The sequence below is a fragment of the Emiliania huxleyi genome (genome assembly GCF_000372725.1).
Source record: "Emiliania huxleyi CCMP1516 chromosome Unknown EMIHUscaffold_13, whole genome shotgun sequence".
NCBI classification, from domain to species: Eukaryota; Haptophyta; order Isochrysidales; family Noelaerhabdaceae; genus Emiliania; species Emiliania huxleyi.
In genome coordinates this window covers 1,137,698-1,160,658 of record NW_005201287.1, presented here as the reverse complement: position 1 = coordinate 1,160,658, position 22,961 = coordinate 1,137,698, and the positions used below count along the sequence as shown (strand labels likewise).

The 22,961-nt window shown below is 67.3% G+C and overlaps 6 protein-coding genes across 6 annotated transcripts; 3 read left to right on the top strand and 3 right to left on the bottom strand.

Moving 5' to 3' along the window:
• Window positions 1-160: 160 nt before the first annotated feature.
• EMIHUDRAFT_98343 (hypothetical protein) lies at window positions 161-1,646 on the top strand (the record flags this gene model as incomplete). The annotated part of the gene is made up of 2 exons (XM_005789328.1): window positions 161-248; window positions 760-1,646. The coding sequence occupies 2 exons, from the start codon at window positions 161-163 to the stop codon at window positions 1,644-1,646; spliced, it is 975 nt and encodes a 324-aa protein (XP_005789385.1).
• Window positions 1,647-4,323: 2,677 nt separating this feature from the next.
• Window positions 4,324-5,950, bottom strand: EMIHUDRAFT_449164 (hypothetical protein; the record flags this gene model as incomplete). Its single annotated transcript, XM_005789327.1, has 5 exons — window positions 4,324-4,460; window positions 4,532-4,707; window positions 4,776-4,875; window positions 4,924-4,992; window positions 5,162-5,950. Coding segments are annotated over 5 exons (1,269 nt in total), but the record flags the coding sequence as incomplete, so codon positions are not given.
• Window positions 5,951-9,334: 3,384 nt separating this feature from the next.
• On the bottom strand, window positions 9,335-11,192 carry EMIHUDRAFT_98340 (hypothetical protein; the record flags this gene model as incomplete). The annotated part of the gene is made up of 4 exons (XM_005789326.1): window positions 9,335-9,433; window positions 9,478-10,125; window positions 10,314-10,385; window positions 10,431-11,192. The coding sequence occupies 4 exons, from the start codon at window positions 11,190-11,192 to the stop codon at window positions 9,335-9,337; spliced, it is 1,581 nt and encodes a 526-aa protein (XP_005789383.1).
• A 1,937-nt stretch (window positions 11,193-13,129) lies between these two features.
• On the top strand, window positions 13,130-14,206 carry EMIHUDRAFT_98339 (hypothetical protein; the record flags this gene model as incomplete). The annotated part of the gene is made up of 1 exon (XM_005789325.1): window positions 13,130-14,206. One exon carries the CDS (start codon window positions 13,130-13,132, stop codon window positions 14,204-14,206), a length of 1,077 nt encoding a protein of 358 aa, XP_005789382.1.
• Window positions 14,207-18,249: 4,043 nt separating this feature from the next.
• Window positions 18,250-19,833, top strand: EMIHUDRAFT_201294 (hypothetical protein; the record flags this gene model as incomplete). The annotated part of the gene is made up of 3 exons (XM_005789324.1): window positions 18,250-18,256; window positions 18,566-19,070; window positions 19,140-19,833. 3 exons carry the CDS (start codon window positions 18,250-18,252, stop codon window positions 19,831-19,833), a joined length of 1,206 nt encoding a protein of 401 aa, XP_005789381.1.
• Window positions 19,834-20,073: 240 nt separating this feature from the next.
• Window positions 20,074-21,787, bottom strand: EMIHUDRAFT_98337 (hypothetical protein; the record flags this gene model as incomplete). The annotated part of the gene is made up of 4 exons (XM_005789323.1): window positions 20,074-20,495; window positions 20,579-20,693; window positions 20,851-20,955; window positions 21,107-21,787. The coding sequence occupies 4 exons, from the start codon at window positions 21,785-21,787 to the stop codon at window positions 20,074-20,076; spliced, it is 1,323 nt and encodes a 440-aa protein (XP_005789380.1).
• Between the last annotated feature and the right edge of the window lie 1,174 nt (window positions 21,788-22,961).

Below are 22,961 nucleotides of genomic sequence, written 5' to 3'. Positions count from 1 at the left end.
CCCGAGGAATGGATGAACCGGGCACCCTCACCCTCCACTTCTTCTCCCTCCCACTCGATGCCCAGGCTGCTTGGGGTTCGAGGTCACGAGGTGGCCACACCCTACAAACCGAGAGAGAGAGAGATAGAGAGAGAGAGAGAGAGTAAAAGTTCCGCCGCATATGGCGTTGCCTTGGGCTTGGCTGCTCGCAAGCGACGAAGGGAGCGCCTGCGCTCGATGGCTGAGGGCGATCGAGTTGGCGGCGCCGAGTGCGAGTCGACGCTTCGAGCAAGGAGGGAGGAGATGGAGAGGCAGTCCGAGTGAGAGTCCCCGTGGTACTCGCATTCGGTGCTCGATAGCATGGGCGCCGATGCTGATCTGACAAGTGTGCGGCTGCGGCGCGAGTCCCAGTTCACCTCCTCGATGTTGCCGAGATTGCCAACAAAGTCGGCGAGCGTCTGGACCATGCGCGCCGGCGTCGAGCGTGATAAATAAATAAATACAACGGACACGCCAAACGAGGGGTGGGAGAAGGACAGGGTCCCCACCTGCACGAGCAGGATCTTGTAAGGACGATCAGGGACACAGCGTGACTCCTGACACGGCACACGTATTTCTTTATTGCTACGCTGGCCCGCTTCTTCCCGCTTCCGGTCACCATCGGCTCCTTGGCCACGACGGTGGAGGCGGCGGTGGCGTACGCGCGTGGGGTCGGCGGGCACCAGCCCCCCGCCCCGCCCGCCCTGCCCGCCCCGCCCGCCCCTCCGGCGGTGGCGACAGAGGCGGAGGGGCTGCCGCTGCACCTCTCGAGCAGCAGCAGCACCGGCTACAGGGGCGTGTGGCCCCGCGATGGCCGCTTCCAAGCGCAGTACAGGGTGGACGGAAGGATCCGCCACGTCGGCGCCGGCTTCGCCACGGCGGTGGAGGCGGCGGTGGCGTACGCGCGGGCGGTCGGCCGGCACCAGCTTCCCGCCCCTCCCGCCCCGCACGCCCCGCCCGCCCCTCCGGCGGTGGCGACAGAGGCGGAGGGGCTGCCGCTGCACCTCTCCAGCAGCAGCAGCACCGGCTACAGGGGCGTGTACACCAGCGGTGGCCGCTTCATGGCGCAGCGCAGGGTGGACGGCCTGGCTGTCTGCCTCGGCACCGGCTTCGCCACGGCGGTGGAGGCGGCGGTGGCGTACGCGCGGGCGGTGGCGGAGGCGGAGGCGGAGGAGAGCGGCGGCCCGGCGACAAAGGACGTCCTCAAGCGGGCGGGCTTCGAGGAGTGGGCGGCGGCGGAGGGCGAGCCCTCTGGGAAGCGGCAGCGCAGACCTTCAGGGAAGTTGGCCGAGGCGCGCGCGGCGGCGAAGGAGCTGGCCCAGGCGGCGGCGAGGCGGGCGGTGGATCGAACGCGGCGGCAGCATGCGCGCACGACTCCCGCCTCCAGCGCCGGCACGGGAGTCAAGCTCGAGGTGGCCGCTCCGCGCGCGCCCGGGCAGCCCGGCGCCGGCTCCAGCGCCGGCACGGGCGTCAAGCTCGAGATGGCCGCTCCGCGCGCGCCCGTGCAGCCCGGCGCCGGCTCCAGCGCCGGCACGGGCATCAAGCTCGAGGTGGCCGCTCCGCGCGCGCCCGGGCAGCTCGCCGCCGCCTCCAGCGCCGGCACGGGCGTCAAGCTCGAGATGACCTAGGGCTCGGCGGCAGCGGCGACGGAGGCGGCGGCGAGGGGGGCGGCGAGGGGGGAGGAGGTGAGGGCGGCGGAGGTGACGGAAGGGGCGGGCTCGTGACCGGAAGCCTGCCGGCCTTGTCTGTGGCTGGCTCGTCCGACGGGGGGCGCGTGCCGTGGGCGCATGGCGCGGCGCGCGGGGACGCATTGGCGTCGGGCGGGGTTGCGCGTGCAAGCGCCTCGTGAGCGCGCGCCGGTGGGGCGCGCTCGGCGGCCCCTCCGGCGGTGGCCGGCGGGGACTTTTGTGGTTGGAGCTTACGCATAGCCTTCTTGTGGGGCTGCGGCTTGTATGTGAGCGACACTGCTCGGCGACTGCCGGCACACTGTGAGACCATGGGTGTGAGGTTAAACCATTCGTGCACAAAGCAGATACCAGACCTCGGTTTCCCATAGGGTTTCTGCTCCGGTTTCCCATTGCGGTTTCGCATAGCCGAAAACCCAGGGGTCGGTCGGTTTCTGCGGTGCGCTCTGTTTTTTCTGGGATCTCCCGGGGGTATCGAGCACGAAATCACAGAGAGAAAGAACATTGCGCGTCACGCGATCTGTTATTCTGGGATCTGCTTTTTCGGTCCCCGATGGCGAGCTGGCTCGACGATCTCGGTCTCCACGAGCTCGAACACATCAAGGATGGCGCAACTGCCTTCGCGCAGGAGCTCCACCCAATCAACTCGGCGGAGGATTTCATCAGCGAGCTCAATGGCCTCAAGACGGCGAGAGTTTACTACTTCTTTGAATGCCCCACCGCGCGCCCATTTAGGGTGGGGGCTCGTGCATGGTGTGGTGACAGCTTTCACATCGTGCTGGCGGCCGGCGCGGCCGGGGCGGCGGCCGCGCGGAAGGGCGGAAAAGGAGTCTACAAGTTGACCCCACCCACCCAAGCACAAACACAACCAAGTACTCGCTCTCTTTTATGTCCCACCATGCAGAGCGCATCTCTCTCTCTGTTGTGCGAGGCGTGAACCGCGCCATTCGCTCTCACCTGGCAACCCTGTCTGCACGTCTCGCGCGCGCGTGAACAGGGCTCCAGGCCCCAAATTACGTGTGAGTGTTAGAGTTGTTTGATATTGCTAAAAATCTCTCTCCCAAGCAACAAAAACAAACAAGTAAGGTTGGGTGGGAGGGGATAACAGGTGTTATGGCTGTTATGGCTGGCTGCTCATAACACCCCATAACACCTCATAACACCTCATAACACCTCCATCGCTGTTATGGCTGTAGGCTGTTCATAACGCCTCATAACACCTCATACACAGCACTCATAAGACATAGGATAACACCTCCCACTGGTTGGTTATTTATGACAGCCAGCATAACAACCTCATAACAGCTGTTATGACTCGGCCAAAACCGAATTTGACCCTTCTGTCCCACGGATTTTTTCAAAGGAGGGGCCCCGCCGCGCGTACGTATCCCGGTGTTTGCGCAAAAAAAATCTTCTTTTGGAGCGCCCGCCCCGCGCCGCGTAGCTACTACCAGCCAACCATGACCTACCGGAGGCAGGTTGATGGAGCACTTGGAGCACTTGGATGTTACTGAATTTAACTTGAGGGCAAAAGAGAACATATTTGGCGATCGATGCCGAACCGCCTCTCGCGCGCGGCAGCGCGCGAAGCGAAAATTCCAGCGGCGAGCTCAGTTCGGCGTGCCTGTCGGGCCATAACACCGTGGACCCGGGACGGCTCTCTCATAGCAGCCCATAACATGTTGTGGGTGTTTATGGGTGTTGTGGGGCCGGCCCCATAACACCCATAACTCACCCATACGATGGTGGTAACATGTTATGGGCTGCTATGCCCAGAGAGCCACAGGTTCTAGGATCTAGAGGGTGTGGACCGTGAGTTGAGGAAATCGGGGGACGCGACCCACTTCGCCACAGACGGTCCCGCGCCTCGCCACTATGACGGGCACACGCGCCCCGCACCGTCCACTGTGTTCCCGTCTTTGTCCGGAGTGAATACTCCAACGCGCTCGTCGGTGGCGGCTTCCAGTCACTTGTGGGGCTGCGGCTTGTATGGTGAGCGACACAGCTCGGCGACTGCTGTGGCACACACTGTGAGACCATGGGTGTGAGGTTAAACCACGCTACCAGCGCTTGGTCACATCGGCCCCGAGGTCAGAACGTCAGATCCTTCGCTACTCTGTTGATGACACTCGAACACTTGAGACTTGTCTACTCGCTGGAGCCGAGCAGGAGGGCCCAGCGCACAACCCCTGGTCAACTCACGGTCCACACCCCGTAAGCGGCGGAGTGAGTTCGCGGGGGCACCGCGGGCGGCGCGGGGGCGGCGGGGCTGCACTGCACGCAGAGCTTTTGAAGAAGCTTTTCTTGTCTGATGTTCTCGCACTCGCTCGCGTGTAGCGCACGCGCATATGTGTTTTGACGCGCGCGCACACACACACACCTTCAGCTCCGCAAGACGGTTCGTGTCGTCCGGAACTGCTCCCCCGCGATAAGTGGTCGTCACGCACACTCCTGCGGCGCGACTTTTGACCTCGCCCGCGCACGCGATCGCCGTCGAGCTCCTCCGGCGGCCCCCGCCGCGTGTTGGCGGCGGTCCTCGCACCGCCCCCCCCCCCCTCCCCCCGCTCAGCCTTCCCTCTGCGCAGCAGCGCACGCCCCGCCCGGTGGCGCGGCGGCCGCCGTCCGGCCGTCGCCCGCGTCGGTGGTCGCTCCCTCGGAGAGCTGCACGAGGTGGCCGTGCAACGCCGCTCCGTAAGCCGACTCGTCCCAGCCCAGCGCCCGCTCGCGTGCCGCGCTCCCGACCGAAGCGAGGCGCGCCTAGTGGAGCGCACGTCCACGGCACTCTTGCCGCAGGCGGGGCGGCTGTCGCGGCGGGCTCCTCCTCGCGCCTGGTCGCCGAGCAGCGCGAGCACTTCCGCCGAGACCGCCTCGTCCGCCGCGCCGTCAAAGCGGGCCTCGAAGCTCGCGCCCTCGTCGGCCGGAAGGAGCTGTGCAGCACCAACCTTTGCGCCTCCGTTGACGACCGATGGCGCGCCAAACGCGGCCGCCTCGACGACGCTCATGCCTACACCGCGGTCCAAAGGGTGGCTCGCCACGCCGGCGAGGGGTGGCGCCGGGCCATAGGCGCCGCGCCATAGGCGTCGTATCTGCACGGGTGAAAGTTGAGTGCGGTGGCCGCAAACACGGCGGCGAGGGCAGGAGGGCCGATGAAGTCGGAGAGGACGACGGCGTCCTATCAATCGATAGATCAGTCCATGCGATGGGCTCAGGGCCGATGAACGCCGGAGAGGGCGGCGGCAGCCTCGCACGCGGCGCGCAGCCTCGTCTTTGCCTCCTCTGCGTACTCGGCCTACACGCCCGCCGTGGAGGCGGTGAGTGCGCCGTGGGACGTGCCCGTGGACGTGCCGGTGGCCCGTCCCGGGGCAACGGCGCAAGTGCGGGCGGCGCGCCTCGGCCGCCGCGCCAAAAAGGAGCGGCGTCAGGCCGAGCGCGCGCAGAGCGGCGGAGGCGTGCTCGACAAAGGCGACGAAACGCATCGGCTCCTTCTCGCTCGAGAGGCGCACGCCGCACGTGACGAAGCGCCGCCTGGCGCCCGGCAGTGCCAGCGCGGCTGCGAGCGCCGGGGGCAGCGCCGCACTCGCCGCCGCGGCGGCCGCACCGCTACCGCTCGCGAGAGCGAGAGCCGCGACGTCGGCGCGCAGAGGCGGCATCAGGACGCGGACGGGCGGCAGGGTGGCAGTGGGGGGGGAGGAGCGGCGCTGCAGCGCTGCGAGGCTCTTCTGGTCGGCGGGAGAGAGGGCGAGCACCAGCTGCGCCTGCTCCAGCGCGGCGGCCTCCATCCGGTCGAACCAGCCGCCTCGGCTCTCCGCCATGCCCGACGCGTACACGCGGAAGTTGAGGTAGCACAGCTTCGAGTCGGCGACGCCGCTCTCTCGGAGCGCTCTCCACGCGCCCGCGCCTGTCCAGTCGACCGCGACCACGGCTTCGGGCGCGAAGCGGGCCACGGCCGCGCCCATGCCACCCGCGCCGGCCCAGAAGTCTTTGTAGGCCGAGGCGTCGTCGAGCCGCTTCCAGCCGGCGGCCTCTTGCAGCTGGATCGTCCAGAGCTCGATGTCCGGCCTCGCCACCTCTGGCTCGGCGAGGTGGTTGTCTCCAGCGAGGCCCGCCAGGGTGGGCGCCGGTCGGCAGCAGATGACGCGAAGGCTGGCTCCGAGCGAGAGGAGCGACTTGGCGAGCGACCGGGAGAGCATGCCGTTGCCGGAGAACGGAGCGTGGGTGAACTCGTAAGTGATAAGGAGCACCTTCATGGTTCAGTTGCGCACTGGAGGTGGCGGGACGGACCAGTTGCGTGGGAGCACTGCCCAAGCTATCAGGAGGCGTTTGACGTACTTTTCGGCGTGAACTAGAAGGACTTTCGGCGACGTCCGTTCCCTTGGACACGCCGACGCAGCTCATCAGCATTGTGCTGGAGGGTCTGCTCAACGAACTCGGGATAGCCGTCCTCAGTACGTTCGAGGCCGTGCTCAAGCACGATACAGGCGCAGTGCTCGACGCGATCCGAAGCACCGCTGCACAGAAGGCACAGAAAAGGAAGAATAAAGTGGTTGGAAGCGAGTACCACTTCGTAATTGCGTGCGCTTTATGGATGTCGTTGGCAAAGTGCTAGCCGCCTCCCAACTGCCTCTCCCATCTACTAGCTCTCGTCTCTCTCCTCCTGGTCGTGTTTGGTATTGCTAAAAATCTCTCTCAGCGACCTTCATTCAAGCTTCATGGATCATGCGATCATGCCACCCAGCCACCCTGCCTGTGTGCCACCCACCCACATCTCGTTCTCTCCTGCAGCGCCATCCTTCTGTGGTATTCCTCAAATGTTTGCTCTTGCTTGCGCGTGTGGCGTGACCCTTGCGTGCACGCGCCCAAGCTCGAGCGGCATCACGCAGAGAGGCCAGAGCGAGCTCCGCGCAGGTCCCGCGAGCCGACCTTCTCGGGCAGGAGCCCACCTCTCCTTCCCTCCGTGCGCCCAACGACATGGGCAAATCCGCGCCAAAGCGCGCTTCCGACGCAGACCAAGACGTACGGCCCGCATAGACAGGGTGCCCACAGGACCCAAAAGAAAATAGCTTTCCGACTCAAAAAGGGACGCACGAGGCAAATCTGATGTTGGCCAGTTCCAATAGGAGCGAGGCCTCTTCCGTTGGGGGACCGAGTTCATAGGAAACGAGGGTTTCCCATTGTGTCCCGCTCCAGCGCGAGCGTGACACTGCACTTGGCGCCGAGCGCCCGCGGCTCAGACCTTGTGCAGGCCACCCCTCGGTGAGTGCACCGGTCCGGACCGATGGCGCTCGGTGTGGAGCAAGCAAGACCCCCCCCCCCCCCCCCATCGGCGCGCGCTCGCCATTCCAACGGCCGCCAGGAGCACCAAGAGGACTCCTCATGGCTGCACTCAAGTGGGCTTCGACCGGCCTCGGCTGGGGGGGCGGGTTGTCCCGGCTGCGGACGCCTTCTGCAGCCCCCTGGGATGGGGACAGCACCCAAAAACTGCCCCCGGCGGCATACAGCACTGCCAGCCAGCCTCTTCCTCCTCCTCAAGGGCTGTACTATAGGCCACATATTGCGCCGCCTCCTACTGGCAGCCGGGCGGGCGCGCGCCGCGCGCGCCTGGGCGCGCGCACGGCTCGCAAAGCTCGAGCGAGTACTGCCGCCCGGCCGCCTCAAGGCTGCCGGGCGGCAGTACTCGCCTCGCAAGGCGCGCACCGGCTGCTCTGGCTGCTGCGCCGGCGGCCGCTGCGCTGGCCGCTGCTGCGCTGGCCGGCGAGCGGTACGACCGCCGGCGGCCGCTGCACCCGCGCCTTCCCTCGCCGGCGCCGTCACGCCGCGCGCGCCCAACTCTGCTGGCACACGGCACGCGTCGTCACTCAGCCGCGGAGAACAGGCGGTGCAGCGCGCGAAGCGCGCGCGATCTCGTAACTTTCAAGGCTGGATCCGGCCATTCCAAGGGTATACCTTTGAGAATCCCCAGCGTCCCACCCTCCTAGTCACACTCTCAATTTCTCGACTGGCCAACACGAAGTGCTGCGATCGGCAGTGGCCCATTTCTTTTTTCCTTTCTTTTTTTGGGCCCTGTGGGCACCCTAGCATAGAGGCAAAAGATGGCTCTGGGCAGGAAGCCCCCCCCCTCGGGGGTTGGCGGGGGCACCGACGGAGCCCCAGCCGTGCCTTCCGCTCCCGTGGACTCGGCCGAGGAGCTGCGCGAGTGCTTCGCGAGCGGCTTGAGCGGCTCGAGGCTCAAGCCGCCCGGCCCGTCGCACCCGACGGGGAAGACCCCCCACCGGGCGGCGGCGGTGGCGGCGGCGACGGCGGCGGAGCGGGCGGCAAGGCGGCCAGGGACCGCGAGTGGGTGCGCCCCGACCCTCCCACCCCCCCAGACTCCGACGCCGACTCGTCGGAGGACGACGTGGGCGGCGGTGGTCACCGCGGCCCCCCCCGCCTCAGCGGCGGCGTCGGTCGCGACGATGCTGTCGGCGAGCTGTTCGGCGGCCACGAGCTGGCCTGCGACTACGACAGCGACAACCCCTTCGAGCGGAAGCGCGGACTGCAGCAGCGGACCTCGCACTACTCGCCAGGCGGCGGGCAACACCGTGTTTTGTGTACCTTACCAGCTCAGCACCGAATCCACTCCATTGCGGTTTGCAATGCCTCCCGGCCACACGCAAGCCTACTTCAAGGCGCACGCCGACGACCCGCGCTATCAGCGCCCGACCGACCCGGTCGCCCGCGCGGAAAGCCTTCGCGCCTCGCAGAGCCTCTGGCCGCTCGCGCGCAGCCTCGGCACCGTCATCGGTGGCTTCGCGCTCTTCTTTGTGTTGTATCGCTTCTTCGACCAGCGGTACAGGTCGCGCTTAAAGTCGAGGGTGGGAGAGAAGCTACGCCCGATCCCGCCGGGCCTCGAGCTCTCGGCGGCGCGCCCGCTGAGAGCGGCGTCAGAGGGCAGCGCGCGCCGGGCTGCGGGAGAGGCAGAGCGCAGGCTGGTGATGGGAGAGATCGGCGCGCAGCTGGCGGCGTGCAAGCTGGACAGGCGGGCCAGCCCCGTGTGCCCCGCTGCGAATCCCGCCCGACGCCGCACTCCTCGCCGCAGGTACCTGGATGCGTTTGAGGAGCACGGGTATGACGACTGGGACGAGATCCAGAGCATGGGGGAGGCCCGGCTGCAGCGGCTCGTGGAGCGAGTCGGCCTCTCCTCGAACCACGCCGACCGCTTCCTCGCGCACGTGGCGCAAGCCGTGGCAGAGAGGGTGGGCGCGGGCGGCGTGTTGAGTTGAGAGAGAAATGCGAGAGCCGGCACCGTGCGGCGGGCGCCGGGGCGAGGGGGGGGGGACACGTGTTAAAGTGTACTGTACAGTGCGCAGGGAGTCGTCAGTAGTTCACTGTACAGTGCGCAGGGACTCCCGTGTACTTTGCGCAACTTTTGAGGGAGTCGTCAGTAGTTCAAGAATTCACAGATCAAGAATTACACCCTCCACCACACGGGCACGGCGGTCGCGGGTCGGCGCGCCCAATCCCCGTTCCCCCGCGCCCCCCCCCCGCTAGCGCGTACACCGTACGGCCACAGTTTCGTTGAAGCGGACCCCCTCGTTATTTTCGATCTCTCGCCGCGCGCGGTGCGGTCCGCGCTTTCTCCGCGCCCCGTGCTCTCACTTCTCGGCTGCCTCCCAATCCTCGCGCGTGCGCCAGGCCGGAGGCTGCAGCGTGCCCTCCGCGTTGCGCCCGCCGCCGCGGTGCAGCTCCGCCGCCTGCGTCGGCGGGGGCGACCGGTAAAGGCAGGTGAGAGTGGCACCGAGAAGAGGGGAAAGCCCGGGGCCCGCGCCTCCTCAGCCTCGACGGGGTGGAGTCGGAGCCAATCGTGCAGCGGGTGCGGAGCCTCGCCTCCCGCCGCCTCCTCCGCCCCTCTCGCGAGCGCAGACACAACGTGCGCCCACGCGCCGACCTTGTACGAGCGGAGCCTGCCGCCCCCGCCGCCCCCGCCGAGCACGCCGTCGGAGAGCTGCAGGTCCGACGCCGTCGCCGCGTACCTCGCCAGCCTCGGCATCAGTCCGGGCGGAGGCCAGGAGCGCGCCTCGCCGCCGCCGCCCTCGGCGTCGCCCCCGCTGTGGCTCGGCAGGCCGTGGAAGCTGTCGTCGCCGCCTCCGCTGCCGCGCGGGTTGACGTCCCAGCCGCCGGCCACCCACTCCCCCATCTCGCACTCGCCCGCCAGCTGACCGGGCTGCCAATCGATCCGCCCGCGGTAAAAGCAAAAGTCGGCCGCCGCCGCCTCGCCCTCCCTCACCATCGCCGCCGCGGAGGCGAGGTCGCCGCCGTAGTAGAGCCCGTCGCGCACGCGTACGCAGCCCGCCACGCCGCCGTGCGGGTGGAGCATCGTCACGTTCCAGCCGCCGTCCGGCCCGCCGTAGAAGACGGTCGACTCGCTGAAGAGCTCGAGCTCGGCCTGCTCACAGGCGCAGCTGTGAAGAAGTCGCGCCCCCCTAGCCCTGTGCCGGAGAGCGCTCGAGCTCCGCCTCGCGCACGCGGCGGTGCTGGTGCATCTCGTCCCTCAGCTGCCGCCCGCCCGTCGTCCACCGCGCCGCCTGCTTGACGCTCGACGCGGGACCTACTCGCAATCCCTCACGAGCTGACGCGGCGCGCGGCCGACGCAGAGCGCGCGCGCAGAATCGGCGCCGGCAAGAGGCCCTCCTCCGAGCGGCGCGCCTGGAGGGTCAGGCTCCAGGTGAGGGCTCGGTTAGGGCTGGCCACCTGACTGAGAGCGATTGGCTCGCCGGTCGGCTGGTTGGTGACGACGCCAAAGGCGTACCCGGCAGGCCCGTCCGCTTGCAGCAGCAGCACGACGTCGCGCCGCATCAGCGGGTGCGACACCAGCACCGCACCCGCGCTGAAGGCCTCCTCCTGGCTGGGAGCCGGCCGCACCGAGAGAGCGGACGGAGGCGCCGGGCGGCTCACCCGGCGGGGCGGCGGCTCGAGCTCGCCGTCGCGCGCCTCTCGCCCGGGCCGCGGAGAGAGCACCCGTTCCGAGATGCGGACCGGCGCCTCGAGCATCCGAAGCAGCGCAAACCCGGCGTCCACTAACAGGTGGCTCGGAGCCACGTCCAGCGCCGACCGAGCCGCGTCACGGACCGCCGCGACGGCGCGCCTGTCGGCTCCGTCCGACTTGCCCGGCACGTAGAGGCGGCCGCCGTCGCAAAGCCGGTGCACGGCGTGCTCGGCGACCCGCTGGGCCACCTCCTCTGCCGATTGCAGATCTCCGAGCGCCGGCCGCTCAGCCTCGGCCCACGCTCCGCTGGTGATGTCGTGCTCCGCCGTGCGCGCCGTGGCGAGCAGGGAGCGGAGGGCGGGCTCCTTGTCGTACCGGCGCGCGGAGGCGAGGAGGGCGCGCCAGAGGGTGGAGGCGAGGTCGGGAGCTGCGGCTGCCGAGCTGCGCCGCCTGAGCGGCGGAGCGAGTGAGAGCCCGAGCCGCCTCTGGTGCACCGAGCAAGCGAGGCTCCGGCTCGCCACCCTCATGCGAAGAAGTGTCTGCCGCCAAAAGAGAATTTTAGGACGGGAGTACGTTACGCAAAAGCATGCGGACTTGTGCACTCTTTCGTGCCACTCGCTCGCGGGTGCGCGGGGCATGGCCTCCCGCGCGGCTCGCGCTCACTCGGCCTGCCTCCGCCTCACGGCTGGCTGAACACGCCATGGGTCCGCCTGGTGCGGCGCTGCTCGCTCGCTGCGCTGCAGAAAGCTGCGAGAAGCAGGGTGGCCTCCTGAGCTTGAGCATGGCGCAGCGCGGCTGCTGGTGCTCGAGGGCGGCCGTGCAGTGGCGTGAGGGCCTGATTGGTGGTGACCTCGTGCTGCTTCAGCGTGCGCAGCATGCTCCCTCACCCGGTGCTGAGACATGCGGGTGGGCGACTGGCGCCAGCTTCTCAGTGCTGTCCCTGGCGTTGTGCAGCATGTCGCAATACTCCTGCTGCGCTGACCGGCGCGCGGGGCGCGTCGTGCCGCGAGTGGAGCGAGAGGCTCGAGGCGCGCGGCTGTCGGTCAACCCTGCGGCGCATGCGCGCCGCCAAGGCTGCTCGACAGGCGACTGGCATTGTGGCGACGCGGTCGCCGTTACTCCAACTTTGCTTTGCCGATCAAAAGCGCCCGTCCTTTGCTTTTTAGCCGCCGAAATTTAGCTGGCTGTTTTTTCTTTATAGGCGTCTGCAACTTCCAAGCTGCGTATTCTTCTTGTATTATCGTCGAGTAACCGCACGGTGCCGAGTGGCAACGTTGGGGGCGTGGGCAACTACCGATGGCTGGACGGCGTTTTGATCAACTACATGAGGCGCGATGCCAAATTCAAGCGGGCTTTCGAGTCGCGGCCGTCGTTGCCGTGCAACGGCGACTGCTCGCCGCACATGTTCTACTCAAAGGGCTGCAGGAACGAGGTCAATATGCCGCTCTCGCCCATGATTGCTTCATGCATCACGTCGGGCAACCTCCCCCCCGCGGCAAAGCTCACGATGCACGCGAGGTGCAGAAGCCGAGCCGTGGATGGCGGATCCGTTGGCACCAGCGGGTACGAGCTCATACAGGAAGCCACTCAAAGGTCGAGAGCTATCCTCCAGTGGCACTCGACCGACACAAGCGTCTCAGCCCCAGAAGCAAAGGCGGCGCTTGGGAGGGCTGGCTCGTGCAGGCTATGGTCGCGAGCTCATACAGGTAACCAATCAAAGGTCGAGAGCTATCCTCCAGTGGCACTCGACCGAAAGCAAAGGCAGCGCTGGGGAGGGCTGGCTCGTGCAGGCTATGGTCGCGAGCCCTTACAGGTAGCGAATCAAAGGTCGAGAGCCGGCCGGGCTTAGGCGGCCAGTACGGCGGCCCAGCACTCGAGCACCCCTGTGCCCGTTGCCTCCCCCATCGCGCGCGCACACACCCCACCCCACCCCCACCCCCACCCCGTTGAAGAGATCGAATGTGGAACTGGATACAGCACGTGCCCTCACTCGCGTGTGTGGAAGCGGCTTGCCGATCTCGTCTTTGAGCAGGATGTTCTAGACCCTGTGTTACAGGTCTGTTGTGCGGGGAGCCAGTGCGCGCCAGTAAGAAAGAACGAATTTAAAACAGATGCGCCGCGTTGAGATATGGGCTAGCTCCCGGGAAACCGGGCCTGCACAAGTAGGAAGTGGTTCATGAACGTGGAAGCACTTGGAGCACTTGGAGTGCAGTCGGTAACCTCACATCCAGGGCGGGGAGCTAAGAAGCGCACCCACAGCGGGCCAGATGATGGTAGATCTATCGGGTGAATTAAATTAAAGAGTTTTTGCGCGACTTTCGTCCTTCGCGTTACTTTGCACCACCCCCACCTCCCCGCGCTGGCCGCTCCGGCGCGACCCGGCCGCCCTCCGACCGCACTGCCATACTACCATCCTTCAACAACACTCAAAGCGTTACTACCATCCTTCAACAACACTCAAAGCATGCCGCCCACGGACGACAGCTCGCGCATTTGGCGGGCCTCGATCGGCGTGGCGGCCATCAACGCGGCCTGCCTCGCCGGCACGCTACTCTGCCTGCAGTCCGCGTCCGAAGCGACGGGGTGGGTATCCGTGGCGGGAGCGGTGTGGGCGTTTGGCTCGTATGGCATCCTCATCAAGCTCCCAGAGGTGTCCGCCGCAGACCCGCCCATATTTCAGCTCTACTTCTCGGCCGGGGTTGCCCTCAGCTCGATCCTCGTCCTCGCACTCACGCCCTTCTCCTTCTCCTTCTGGGGGTTTGCGGGCGCATCCCTTTGGATCAGCAGCATGATGTGTGGCAAAATTGGCATCGACGGGATCGGCTATGGCGTCGCTGTGGCGACGTGGGGATCGACGACGATGATCGTCAGCTTTCTGTGGGGCACGCTCGTCTTTGCTGAGCGGCCCAGCTCCGTCACCGGCGCCGTGGCGGCGCTTTGCACCTTGGCTGCCGGCGTCGCCGGAGTGGCAACAGCGCAGAGCGGCAGCCTCGGCCCGCCGGAAGCCGAGGCCGCAGCCGAGGCCTTCTTGAATCCGGCGGAGGGCCGCGTGGGCGGTGCTGCCGCGAGGGCGGGGGCTGGCTGGCTGGGCGCCCTCGGCTGCGGCCTCCTTAATGGCTCGCTGATGGTGCCGTTCCACTACTTTTCCGAGGAGCGCTCTGGGCAGGACGGGGCGAGCGTCGGGATGGGGTACATCGCCACCTTTGCGACGGGCGTGGCGGCGGTCCAGCCCATCTTCTTCCTGCTATACGCGCGGGTCCCCTTCCGACCGCAGCCGCCGCTCTTGTGCTCCGAGCTCGCGCTGCCCGGTCTCATCACCGGCGTGTTTTGGGCCATCGGAAACTTCGAGTCCACGTTCGCTACCCTGCACCTAGGGCAGGCCGTCGGGTACCCCCTCACCCAGACGTGCATCGTCGTGGCGGGGCTCTGGGGCGCGCTCTTCTTCGGAGAGATCCGAGGCGCGCCGTCCCTGCTCCTCTTTTCCGTCTCCGTGCTGGTGATCATCGGAGGCGCCGTCTTGCTTGGGATGTACGGGAAGTGACGGGATGCGTGTGAGTGCCTGCTTCGATTAAGGGCCCTCAAAGTTTGTGCTTCTGCTCCCGTGGTGTACCTGTCTCCTGTGTTAGTGCCAGTGCGCGCCAAGAGCAGGAACCCAAAGGGAGGGATGGGAGGACGGTAGTTGGTGACCGGAAGAAAGAAAGAAAGAACAAATCCAAGGGAGGGATGGGGGAGACGGCAGCCTCGGCAGGGCACAGAAAGAAAAGAAAGAAAACAGACACGCCAAGGGAGGGATGGGAGGACGGCATGCCGCCGCCACCAGGGATTATAGAGTCTTGGAGAACCCTGTCCAGGCCTGAGGATTCTGCACTAGCGATTCTGCCACCCGAGACAGGATTCTGTATGCGGAGGCTCGGAGAGGGATTCGTGTCCGTCGCTTCTGGATGGGAGGACGGCACGCCGCCACCACACAGGGATTTTAAGGAGAGGGGTGTGGTGCGCTAGCCGTCGCCCACCCTTGGGCGTCCGCCTCTTCCTATCTCTCTTCGCAGTCTCTCGCCGATTCTCGCTGCAACCTTCATGCCACCCCGCGGTCGTCCCACTCTCGTCGTTCTCTCTCCTGTCGCTTCTTCCCCTGTCGCGTCGCTCTCCTCTGCCTCGTCCTGCGACGCCGCCGCCGCCTGCCGATCGCTTGCTCTCCATAGTAGATCAAAATTCTTTTTCCTGCCATCCATGGAGGAGGCCTCTGCCTTTATGCTACCCAGCCAGGCGGACAAAAAGCCTCGCAAGAAGAAGAAGAAGAAGGGCGGCGACGGCGGTACCGGCGACGGCGACGGCGGTGCCGGCGACGGCGACGGCGGCGGTATTGAGGCTGTTGCGAACACTGACGGCGGCGAGGCTGCTGGCACCGAGGCTGCTGGCGCTGGCAAGAGTGCGAGCCAGCTCAAGCGCGAGAAGCAGAAGGCGGCGGCTGCGCGCAAAAAAGCTGCTGCTGCTGCTGCGGCGGCGGCGCCAGACATCGGCGAGATCTTCAGCGCGAGGCACGAGACTGGCCCAGAGGGGCTGAGCTTTGACAAGGCGACCGCCACGCTCCTGACTGCAAGTGCGGAGACGGCCCACGGCGTCGCCGCCGCCGATGCCGCCGACGCGCTACTGCGCGCGGCGCAAGCCGAGGTCGACGCTCTCGTCCCCGGCACAAACCCAAAGCTGCTGCCCAAGGCCCTAAAGTGGTGCTCCACCAACGCGGCCGCTCTGTGCTCGCTGCTCGACCTGCCCGCGGCCAGCGGCGGCTCGGGCGCCGTGCGGCCGACGCTCGGCCTGGCGCGGCTGCGGCTGCTGCAGCTCCTGGTGCGGCGCGCCTCCTCCGACGGCGAGGCTGGAGAGGAGGCAATGGCATGGTGTAGAGGCACGGTGGGGTCTCTCGCGGCCGTAGGTGACCCTCGTCTCGGCCAAGCGGCCCGTGCTCTCCTCCGCGCTCGCTGCTTGCCAGCCGCCGCCGGCGAGCCGCGCCGCGACGCTCCTGGAGCACTACCCGGCCGCTTCGCTGCTGCAGGTCACTCGCCCTCCGCCCCGCGCCCAACGCCCCGCCGCTCCCTCCCCCCCACACCGGAGGCTGGCGAGGGAAGCGGCGAGAGGCTCCTCCTCGCGCCCCTCGCAGGTGGCGGCGCTCGCCCTCGTGCGCGCCTCCCTCCTCGGAGGCTCGCGCGCCCTCCGCGAAGCGACCCTCTCCGGCAGCTGGGCCTTCCACCACTCTGTCGTCGCCGCCCTCGCTCCAGAGCTCGCCAGAGGCGGCGGCGGCGGCGGCGGCGATGACGGCGCCGCCGCGCCGCCGCCGCGCGCCTCTCCGCCGCCGCTGCGCCCCTTTTGGATCGAGGCTGCCGTCGTGATCGAGGCCGCCGCCGCCGCCGACAAGCGAGTGGCGAGCGCCCTCGCCGCCAGCGGCTGGTCGGCGGTGGCCGAGGCGCTCCCCTCGCTGCAGCGCAAGCACGCGCAGGGGACGCTATGCGGGCCGCCGCCTCCCCGTCCCCTCGCGCCGGCGGGCCAGGGCGAGATGGCGGAACTCATCGCGGCGCTGCAGCGCATTCAGCAGGGGGAGCAGCAGCAGTGAGCTCCGCCGCTAGAGCCCGATCGCAGCGCCCCGCACTCGCGCAGCACCGGCAGCCGTCTCTCGCTCGGAACCAACAGACACTCTACAGCCCTTTGACACCGCGGGGAGGGGGCCGTTCGCGTGCCCGTCCGCCGTGCACGCGTTCCCCTCCTCCCTCCTCCCTGTTCCCTCATGTACGGCGGCTAGTCAGGCCGCTTCCGTCGCGCGGGGGGTTTCTTCTAGCTATCTTTCTCACTGTGCACACCAAATAAAAAACGTGCGTTTACGTGAAAACGTCTAGCGCGCGCGATAAGGCTTTTGCTTGCCTTCCCTGGGACCCCGTCTTGCATGTCTTCAGAGAGATTTTTAGCAATACCCCAAACAACTCAGATCAAACTCTAACACTCACACGTCACATTTTTGGGGCCTGGAGAGCCCCCTGTTCACGCGCGCGCGAGACGTGCAGACAGGGTTGCCAGGTGAGAGAGAGAGCTGCTGCGGCGGCGCGGCCGGTTGAGGCCGGGCTCGGCCCGGCCCGCGACGGCTGGCCGCCGACGAGCGCGCTCGCGCTGCTCGTCAAGATGGCGGCGGTGTCGATTGCGGCGACAAAAGTTCAGGCGTACAGCGCTCAGGCCTCTGGCATCTGTCGTCTGTTGTCGCATTTCGCACACGCGCGCGCCGCGCGACCCGCGTCGCTCCGCGAGGGCATGAGCCTTCCGCGATTCGAACCCGCAGCCAAAAGCTGCTCGCTCGAACCGCGGCCGACTCTGCCACCGCGGCCGCAGCTGCTGAGCACTCCAGAAAACTGGTGCCTCATATGCTGCCTCCCCTGCGGATGCTGCCGGCGAGCCTGGCGGTCCGCTGTACTACAAGGATGTGCTGACTCGATTCTACCTCGAATTCTTCTACCCCCACGACTCGGAACACGAATGTGACAGGACCATCGGGTCCTTCAGCCACCAAAGCGGGATCACCCGAGAGCAGCTGAGCCTGCCTCTGGCCTCGCCTCCCTCTCCTTCAGGCATTCGTGGCATCCTATGGGTCGTCCAGAGTATCGACCTCTGGCTTGTCAGCCGCCCCACCGAGGGCACCATGAAGTACAGCGATCGCCACCTCGCTGGCCTCTCCGCAGGCCCCCCCGTCCGCGTCGAACTCATCGGCGCGGGCTCTCTCGGCTACGGGACCGGCCCCAGCTTCGGCTGAGGGCTAACAAGCTGCCGAGCCCAAATCACTGTGAGAGTCGTGATTTCTCTCTCTCCAGGTGAGAGCGAATGGCGCGGTTCACGCCTCGCACAACAGAGAGAGAGATGCGCTCTGCATGGTGGGACATAAAAGAGAGCGAGTACTTGGGCGAGTAGGCTGTGCGGAGTTGTTGCGCTTGACAAAGATCGCGTCGTGGTAGAAACCGCGATGCGCCTTGACGTAGCCGTGGCCGGTCTTTCTTGTGGGAGAAGGGTTTTTTCATGTCTTCTGACTGTCACTGTGCGATTTGCGATTTCGGGGCCCGCGGTTGCGCACTTGGAGCACTTGGAGTGTAGTCGGTAGCCTCACATCCAGGGCCGGGGAGCTAAGAAGCGCACCCCAGCGAGCCAGATGATGATGATCGGGATCGGGTACGGGCTAACGCTCGGAATTCTTTTCGGATTCGAAGGTTGTTGAGACCACCCAGACCTCGCCGGTCAAGGTCGTCTACTCCTCCAGCTGTCACAGAGGGGGAGCTGGGGGTGGACAGTGAGCTCGAGATCTGGCTGAATGATGAGGCGTGGTGGCCGGGTGATGTGGCTGAGATCCGCAGCTGCGACGGCGCCATCCGCGTCTCGCTGCACGCAGGGAAGGACGAGTCTGACTGGGTCGTGCGCCGTGACGTCGTCCGGCTGCTGCGGCGGCACACGGTCACGGAATGAGGGGGAGCGAGACCTGGGTTGAGTGACACGTGTGTACTCTTGTTGTTGTTGATACCGTTGCGGAAGAGGGTTGTTTGATTGATGGACATGTTTTCCATGACTGGTATGGGGACTGGTGTTCTGCCTGCGAGGGCGTTTTTATTGACCGAACAAATTCTAGTGACGGATGTGTGTGTGTTTCTTTCTTGACTACTAAGGAGAGATGTTGAGCATATAAATCTAATGATGACAGCAGCCCTCGCTTGTTTTTCCAACTCCGCTTTGCGCGGGCCAATTCTTTTTCCACCCGGACGGCTCGGCGCGTGTTCGCGAGATATATCCGCTGCGTCACGTTGCATGACGCGGCCCTCCTGCTGCATCGTTGGCGCCGGCGCCTCCGGTCTCCTTTCGGCCGCCCTGCTCGGCGAGCGAGGCTGGCGGGTTGCAGTCTACGAGGCGCGCGACAGGGTCGGCGGCCGCTGCGCGGGAGGCACTCTCGGCGGCATTCCGGTTGATCTGGGGGCCGAATTCTCGCACGGGCGAGGCCCAGTCTTTGACCTGTGCGCTGCTGCGGGTCTCGCGCCTCCACGGCCGCTTGTCGACTACGCGGAGGACGCACCAGAGGCGCTCCGCGTGCGGCTCTACTCCGACGGCGCTCTTGTGGATGGGAATGGCCGCGACGTGGCCGCGACGCTGCGGATGCGTGAGTGCTGGGACGACGTGCTCTGCGACGACTCGTGGGCGAGCGATGCTCGCGCCGACACGACGTTTGCGGACCTGGCCTCGACGCTGCCGCCCTCGGCGCAGCGCGCGATGGACGCCTTCATGGCGGTCGAGTATGCGACGAGTCTCGAGGACCTCGGCGTCAAGGAGTGGCGCCGGCGCGAGCACTTCTTCGATGCGCGAGACTGCTCCACCGATTTCCACATGGAGGGCCAGTACGCGGCCGCCATGGTCGCGCTCGCTCAGCGCGCCGCCGCCGCCGGCGCCTCGCTGCACCTCCGCAGGCCGGTCGGCGTCGTGGCGGCGAGCGATGGCTGCGTCAGAGTCGACGGCGAGGCGTTCGATTGCGCGGTCGTCACCGTGCCCCTCCCGGTACTCGCCTCGGGAGCCCTCGGTCTGCGCGGCGTCCGGTGCGGCTTGCTCGAGGCGGCGCGGCGCGTCAAGTGCCACGGCGCGTCCAAGGTGATGCTGCAGCTGAGCCACAAGGTCTGGGAGAGGAGGAGTGGGGAGCCGGCGACGGAAGGGCGGTGGGGCGAGCTGCTCCTGTGCAGCGACGAGGAGAGCTTTGCGCGGCAGGTGTGGCTGCGTGAGGCGGCGGGCGGCGTGTTCATCGCCGCTGGCTTCTTGGCTGGGCCTCGCGACTCCGCCCTTTGCGAGGCGCTCACGACGGAGGAGGCGGCGGAGAGGCTGCTCGGCCAATTGCGCGCCGTCTACGGGATGGGTGAGGAGCTGCAGGCCCTCGATGCGATCAAGGTGGACTGGGGTTCGGACCCATTCTCGCAAGGCGGCTACACGTCGCCGTCCGTTGGCGGCTGCGGCGTCTGGCGCGAGCTCCGAGACAGCGGGTGCGACCGGCTGCTCCTCGCCGGCGAGGCCGTGGGCGAGAGGGGGTCGACCGTATGTTCGGCGCTCGAGTCGGCGGAGTGGGCGGCGGCAAGGCTCGATCGCACGTTCGGATCGCGGGCCGTCGCGGACTAGTATCTCGGGTGTGCTGTGGTTTCCTTCTCGTGGGATCGTCGGTACGCACAGTGGGATGCGCAAAACGAAACACCCTACACGTTGACCGCATCGTTTCAGGCCTGAGGAGAGGGCAGCCCGTATTCGCTTTCTCACCGCACTGTCTCTCTCACGTCTCACTCTCTCGACGTTGCGCGCCCTGGCGGCCCGCCCCGGGTCGCTCTCTCGAGCTCCCCGCACTCTGCGGCATCCGCTCCCGACTCACATCTCCGTCCCTCTTTGGCTCGCGCTTCTCGTGGGCACAGGCGCCGTCTCGGCCGTGGAGCCTGCGGCCGAAGAATGCCCGTCCGCCGACACGGACGCCCGGAGTGCGGCGCTGGACGGAGAACCCGGCGTCGCGGACGAGGCGATCACGGCGGCGGCGACGGTGCCGAGCCCGCCCATCGCCTCGTTCGGGCTGATTGGCTCGTGTAGCACGAAGAATGCCCAGAGCGCCGCGAAGACGGGCATCAGAGCGAAGATCGGCTGCGCGCTCGCGGCAGGCACGACGCGCTGCCCCGCAGCCTGGAGCAGCGTGGCGATGACGCCGGGCAGCAGCGCCGAGCCGACGAGGAGGGCCGCCTGCCGCAGAGTCACTCGCGACGCCCAGCGGAGCAGCGCCCCCACGCCGAAGCTGTGGATACCTACTCGCCCGGGGCCAGCTCGCGTCATCTCGGCTGATCTCGCCGCGTCCCGCTAGAGGCAGCTGGCCAGAGGGTGGCGGCACCCCCGAGCGTGCCCAGCAGGCCGAGCAGTGCGAAGGAGAGGAGGGCCTGCGTCTGCAGCCGGCCCGCCGCGAGCCTGGCGGGGGGGTGCCGCTCCACGAAGGAGCCGAGACGCACCTGCGGGCCGCGGGGGAGGAGGGGCGGCTCGGGCACGGGAGGGGCGTGGGGCTAGCGGAGGGAAGGAGGGAGGCGCGGGAGGGAGGTGAGGAGGGGGAAGGGGGAGGGGGGGAGAGAGACCGCGGAGGGGGGAGGGGCAGGGGAGGAGGCGGCGGACCTTGCACATGGCGTAGCAGAGCGAGGCGGCCAGGACGCACCCGTCCGGCGGCGAGAGGCGCGAGGCGGCCGCGGCGACGAGCGGCGAGGCGGGGCTCACCTGCACCTGCGGTGAGGAGGCGGCGGCGAGCTGAGGCCTCGGTGCGGGGCAGCCCGGCGGCGAGCTGAGGCCTCGGTGCGGGGCAGCCCGGCGGCGAGCTGAGGCCTCGGGGCGGGGCAGCCCGTGCGGTGAGGGGCGGGAGGCGCGCCGCGAGCACGGTCGAGACGAGGCAGAGGGCGCAGGCCAGCCACGTTCGCCGCGGGATGGATCGCTGGCTGTCGGAGGTGCCGAAGATGGCGGCGAGTGCGGGCGTCAAGATGTTGACCGTCGCGAGGATGAGCGTCACTCGGACGGCGGAGAGCTGCTGCAGACCCATCGAGTTGAGCTGCGTCCCGGCGCAACCCCACGCGCCGAGCTCGAATGCGCTCCGCCAGAAGGTGTCGCCGCCGCCGCCGCCCTCGCCGCCGCCCACGCCACCACCCGCGGGCGCACGCGCTTGCACCAGCAGGACGACCTGGGCGGCGAGCGCCATGACGGCGAAGCGGATGGCGGTGGTCCCGATCGGCGTGAGAGTCGCGCCGGGGGCCGCGTAGATCAGCTTCATGCTCACGGGGTATGTGCCCCACAGCATTGCCGTCGCCAGAAGCATCAGCCTCGCTTTGAGCAGCGTGCGGCCGCCGAGCCCTGCGACTGCCGGGCTCGGCGGTGTAGCGCCAGCGTCGCTCAGCCGCAGCTCGCACCGCGCCGGCCGTTCGGCCGGCGGGCAGAAGCAGCACTGCTCGCGGCACGGCGCGAGGCGGCGCAAAGGCGAGCCTGGAGCGAGCGCCGGAGCGAAGGCATGCACGGCGGCGCAGCAGCAGAGGAGCACGAGCAGGCGTACAGGAGCTGTGGCTGCCATTGGGGATGGTGGGCAGTGTTGTGGGCGGCACACTCACACGCGCTGCGCAGCCGGCACGACGCTCCAGGCACGACGCTCCACGACGCTCCGGCCCCCAGGGCTGGCACCGGAAAAGAGAAATCGCGAAGCCTCGGCAGCCAATAAGCCTGTTATCCGCCTCGACCGTCGCGCCGTCCATGCTCAAAGCACAAAGGCTCTCCTCCATGCAGAGAGAGAGATTTTTAGAAGCCAACAAGAAATCTAGCTCTCTCTTCCATGCATGTAGCATGACCATGTTTACAGCTATGTGTCGTCTTGTTGAAGCCGGAGCGCGGAGGACAAAACAACAACAGGACTGGTTCGCGCACCAGGAGCTCGTCAAGGCGCGGGACGTGCACGTCAAGAACAACCCGTCCCTCGGAGACAGCGCCGTCAACAACCGCGAAGCCGCGCGCTTTGTCTCCGCCTCAACGCCTTTCGCCGGCAAAGCCCTCGATGTCCGTGTCGACGGCACGTACGCCACCGCCCTCTCCTCCGACGCCCTCCAGGACGAGCTCCAGCGGAAGCTCGGCCTTTGGCTCTCCGTGGCGCTTCCCACCCTTCGGGTCGCGCTCGAGCGGGGCATGCCAGTCGATTTCTTCGGCGACTACCTTTACAACAAGGCCCACCACCCCGGCGGCCCCACGACGGCGTCCTCGCCGCCTGGGCGGACGCGATGCGCGCCCCGGCCAACGCGCCGGACGTGCACGGTGACAAGGAGAAACCAGAGCTCACCCGGCAGTACAACGAGGGGTACAAGGTCGACCTCGCGGAACCCCACGCTGGCCCGGGAGGATGCGATGAGGTGAATGAAGTCAAGCTCTGGACGCCCCTCCTCAAGACCTCCTCGGCGGGCGTTGGCAACGCCTCGAGCGGCGGCACGCCCGCCTCCGTTGGCCACTCCTACGCCTTCGGCAACACCGAAGAGAAGGCCCGCCGCCTAAACATGGGCTGCAAGGCGCGCGGGCAACCCGGCCAACCCTTCGACCACAAGAACGGCCACGGCTACGTCAAGGCGCATCGCGGTTTCTACCACGACGCGATCTTTGTCAAGCGCAACAACTTCAACCTGCTGCTCCACGAGACGTTCGGCGGCGGCTTCTCGCCCACCGCCGTTCTCAAGCTGCGCCGCCTCGCGCGCAAAGCCGCGCGCGGC